At 39.5% G+C, this 5,000-nt stretch overlaps 1 protein-coding gene across 1 annotated transcript in view; it reads left to right on the forward strand.

Annotated features, from left to right (window-relative positions):
• The window catches only part of CEP72 (centrosomal protein 72), a 1,336,989-nt gene that overhangs the window by 462,302 nt on the left and 869,687 nt on the right, over positions 1-5,000 (forward strand). The window contains exon 5 of the mRNA XM_044065699.1: position 5,000. This exon is cut by the window's right edge and continues 178 nt beyond it. Within this exon, the coding sequence (XP_043921634.1) occupies position 5,000 (1 nt within the window). The remainder of the gene's footprint in view (positions 1-4,999) is intronic.

Below are 5,000 nucleotides of genomic sequence, written 5' to 3' on the forward strand. Positions count from 1 at the left end.
TAAGCAAGGCAGATCTTGTCTGTACACATCAGAGACATACTGTGTCGCCTTAATTCACTGGTAGCTATCGTGTATGCTTAAGCTATCAACTCTTATGCCAAGATCCACATCTTTACACTGGTGCACACCAGTGTGATTCAGGAATATTCTGTCTTAATCTCATTAATTATGTTGGGTGCAAAATGTATGATTCAGATGTTAAAACTCATCAGTCCTCTGCAGTCTTCTGAAACAGTACACTTTCCAGAGATTTGTCAGCTGACAACTCGTATTTAATTGAAGTTGTAGTGTAACATATTTCTAATGTTGTTCATGCAGAATGATTCAGATTCTGAATAACTACATAGGCATGGTAGTAGTAGTAACTAATTTGTAATAGTGCATTTATGTCTGCTGGTTGGCTGCTGATTACAAACAGTGCTTCAGACATTGTACTTTAGTAAAGGTACTATTCTTGTCTGAATGTTTCCATTTGCTGCCCTGGTATTGCTTACTTATTGTAGTCATAGTCAGCCTTTCTGCAAATGTAAAGTAGCATCTTGTAAAATTATGAATGTGTACCCAGCATATGCAAACACTGTTCTGTGCATGTCATTTTATAGGTCTAAATTTGGGGGCATCCTGCCCTGTATGCATCAGTTTAAATGTATTAATCATACATTTCAGTTGCATTGCCTGAAACTTTACATTGCTGTATAACATCATGGTGGGCTTTCTGAACTGAATCCCATATTACAATGAAAGATGAAAATGACTGTATACATTTCCTACAGGTTCTGGTTGTTGCATGGTTTATTTGACATAATTTTGTATATGTATCTGTGGGTCTACTTTGAAACATCTAAAACTCATAACATCGAGTTTCATAACATTTAATACTACAAATCACAAGAAAATAACACCCCCTCCACATGTAACGATACCAAACGCACTTTTTACTACATTTCTGCAGAGGGGCAAGCACCACTGCAAACCCCCCCCCCCACGTGGGGGGCTCTGCACCCCCCCATAAATTAAATCTACCAACTCCAAGATCGCACTACAGTAGGAAAAAGTTAATTTCCTAACCCCACTGTATCAAACCCCCCTGCAGAAACATAATAAAAAGTGTGTTTGGTAGTTTGGTGTCATTATATGTCGTTATATGTGGAGAGGATGTTATTTTCAAGTGATTTGTATTGTTACGTCTTATGAAATTCAATGTTATGGGTTTTAGATGTTTTGGGTTTTAGATGTTCTGGTCTCAATATTATGAAATTAGATGGGTTTTAGATGTTTTGAAAGGGACCCGTACCTGTATGTAATAGCTTACATGTTGCTTATTAGTCATATCATGTTTTATTTCTGGTGCCATAACATGTATATACGTAGGGTGAAACTTGTTTTCTCCATTCCTACGTGTACACCCCACAAGGTATGCTAGTATTATGTGACATAACAGTACATGCCTCATGCATGTGTGTAACTTTCCCGTACATTTATGCATAAAGTTTGGGAGGAGTTAATCTTGGCACGTGCACTTGTGTTTTCTGCATACGAGTTTACCTTGTGCATGGGAGAATTAAATAATTATCATTGAGTTTGGAAGATTGGCAGCAATCTCCTGGGCAGGCTTGGGGATAGAGTGTGGAAAAAAAATGTATCTGGGTAGATAACCTGCAGGGTCAGTGCTGTTGGTGGTCATGAGAGGACCCCAGGGCCTGTCATCACCACTGAAGTGACATGTTTCTTCATGCTGCAGCACCATTTGAAAGTACAAATGTCAACAGGATGCCACTGGGGTGGACCACCCATTTCTACACCAGCATAGACTCAGGAGTTTCTGTTGCCATACCACACCCTCTGTTGAAATTGTTGTATACCAGGTATTGCATTGAGTTTGGCATGCCTAGACACTTGGGTAAGGCATTTATTAACTACTACACATGAAACACAATATTATTCTGTAGCACAGATAAATGCAAGTTTTGTGCATCTAGAGTGAGGAGAGCTTGCAGGGTGTGGAGTTTTTGCTCCTAGCATCGAGCAGTAACGTCTTAAGGTTAATTTGAGGCATTTGCTACTATGGAAGGGCTGTCATTTTGGCATTGCCTAAAAAAGTCTATAAGGGGATTGGGTAAAGTTTTAGCCAAAATACAAAAGCCCAGAGAGGACAGGTGCAGACCATCCTTGGCAAAGCAGCATGGCCTGTTAACCATGTCCTCTCATGTTACCCAGATATTCAGTCCACCTGGAATGACACCAGAAAGTAGACTACTTGTTAAAATTAATCTTTTTTTTTTCTTCATACTGTGGCATCATCCTAGGGGAAGGTGGAATGCTGCTCATTGCAAGGTACATACCTGTATGCGACAAATATCCACAGAGATCCATAATGTCTCTTTTCATGTAGTCCAGTAAGGTATGTCTCCGGGCACTTACACCCGCATGGACTATGATAGTATCATATATTTACCTGTGGTGCAGTGACTTGAGTAAGTGCATGATATTGCAGATCCTGGCTACAAATAAGCAGCTGATCATTATCATCTAATTGTCTAGCTTGGTGATTGGGGCATCTCTGTGCTGTACAGTGGAATCCCCTACAAGAGTCCTAGGTAGTGCTTGCTTGCCTTATGGGATTCTATCTTAGGGGCCATTGGGTATACACAGGATGTGCGGTATGTGTTGCTTTAGAGATTGCTGAGGGTAGGCAATTGCCATTTGTAGACTTAGGAGGTCTCTGAGGTTTGAGAAGGTTCCTTTAAATGCCTTAGCATAAGATGGTCTGTGTGTCTGGTGAGCAGTATGTGTGGATGATGTGTGTGTGTGTGTGTGTGTGTGTGTGTGTGTGTGTGTGTGTGTGTGTGTGTGTATGTATGTTCTTGACAGCCTTGTTTGTAAACAAAATTTTTGCCTCCAAGGAAGTTGTGTATATACATCACTGCATGCTGTGTTAGTTTCTTTAAGGACAAAGTGGTTGTCTGAGGACATGAGACAATTTCTGCATTGTCTAAGGTTGCCCGTATCTACTAAGCTGTTCGAGACCTTTGTAATTTTCATATCGTCCAGACCTATATTAGGGTGGTCTATTATGGTTTAAGGACTGTTTTTTACAGAGGTCTCCCGAGATGGTTTCTAAAGGGCAGATGTTAGTACTAGGAGATGGTATTGGTGTCAAACAAGTAGTTGGTAATGTGGTAGTTTGCACACATTCTAAACCAAGAAGTGTTTGTGATTTCTTAAATCAAACTATTCTACATAAGTTGCTTGAAGCCTTAACATCATATTTATATGGCACATTCCTGCAGCCTACTGTAATCATTATTGCTTTATTAAGAAAACTGATGTTTTTCACACCTTATAAATAGAAGGGTTCATTATATTAAAAAAAGTTTGTTTATAACTCTAGCTTTACATGTGCTGTTTATTCAACCCTGTCCATAAGGGAACTTCTTTATGTAGGCAAAACTACTCAGAATTTGAAAAATAGAGTTTTGGAACAAAACAAGGTAATAACTAGTAGTATCAGTTATAGTGTCTTGAGCAAGTATATCTCAAAACAAGGGCAAAGATGTGTCCTGTTTTAGGTATGGGATAACCAGTTAGGTTTAATTAGGAGGGTGTAATAGTAGGCATACATAGCAATGTTCTCCTTTCTCGGAAGCGAAGTGGGAAATCAAGCTTAGTAGCTTTTGATACAGTGGATTTGAATAATATGATCACTGTGAAGAACTTTTGGGCAGCTGTTTTACTAATTATTAGGCAAATATAGTATGTTTTTATGTATTACATTCCATGCAAGCTTTTTAGTGATATCTAACTGTTGGCAGAAGAATAACCTACATCCATATCATTAGTTTTTGAGTCTAAGTGACACACTGCAGTTTATATGTTAAAGCCAAATTGTGCCTCACCAAAATTTGTTGTGAAAGTGATCTTGTTGAATAACAGATTATCACAGCAGCCTTTAACTTCAACAATGCAACATTTAATGAGATGAAGCAGGCCTTATGTGTATAAGCAGTTTTGGGGGGGTGGGGGCATGGCATCTAACAATTGTTGAGAGACATGCCATCCTGTAACTTATATATTTTAACTCTGAGGTTGCTCTACCTTGGAATAAAGGCAAGCTCTGATCAAAGCAACATTTTAATTTTCCTCTTTCTCAAAGACACTTGTTGTTTGTCTTTCGGCTTTTCCAGGTAAGGGGTTGCCAGAGTGGAACTCTGGTCTGCTAATGATTGGCAGTAACTTTTTACAAAACGCCGAGGTGCCAGCTCGAAGCCCAACCTTCAACGAAGGCACGCCCATTTACGCACGCATGTCTTTCGAACGCTACCCAACCGCGGGGAGGACATGCAGACTCCACACAGAAGGCACTGCCAAGCCCAGCCGAGAATCGAATGGGAGAACCTCTTGCTGTGAGGTAACAACGCTACCGCCATACCACTGCGGCTTCTATGACCCTAAAATTAGAACAGGTAAGTAAGGGAAGAGGTAGAGCGGAACTGTCTTTTACAAGAATGTTGACACACAGTTGCATACATTGTCTTTAGTTGTTCAGTTTTTCATTTAGAGCTGTATATATTTCTATGCAATTTCAAGTTTTATTGCATAGTGTACTGTAGTTGTCACCAATTTATTTTCTGTGAGATGCCATTGCAACCACAGAAGACTCTCAACTACAGATGACATCTGTATGTGCACCTGTTCAGGATTATTACAGAATCCCTTCCCCAAACTGCAGTGCATTGAGGATTGCTTCTGTAATCCCTTAAGGCTGACCCTTTTAGGAACAAATGGAGTGATAGTACATGAATTTGATCACTGACGGCAAGCTCTGCTTGCCAAGAAGGGGAAGGAAAAAGTGAATAGAGATCAGGGTAAATAAAAGCAAAATGTTTTGGTGTCAGTTTTTCATTAGTTCGTAGAAAATAAGGTTGAACTGCAAAATGTTGTAGAATGAGACTGAAAAATACTGTAATATCCAAGAAAAATAAGTGGTTTTTTTTTGCAGA

The sequence above is a fragment of the Protopterus annectens genome, chromosome 3.part0, assembly GCF_019279795.1.
Source record: "Protopterus annectens isolate FY-2018-M chromosome 3.part0, PAN1.0, whole genome shotgun sequence".
Taxonomy (NCBI): domain Eukaryota; kingdom Metazoa; phylum Chordata; order Ceratodontiformes; family Protopteridae; genus Protopterus; species Protopterus annectens.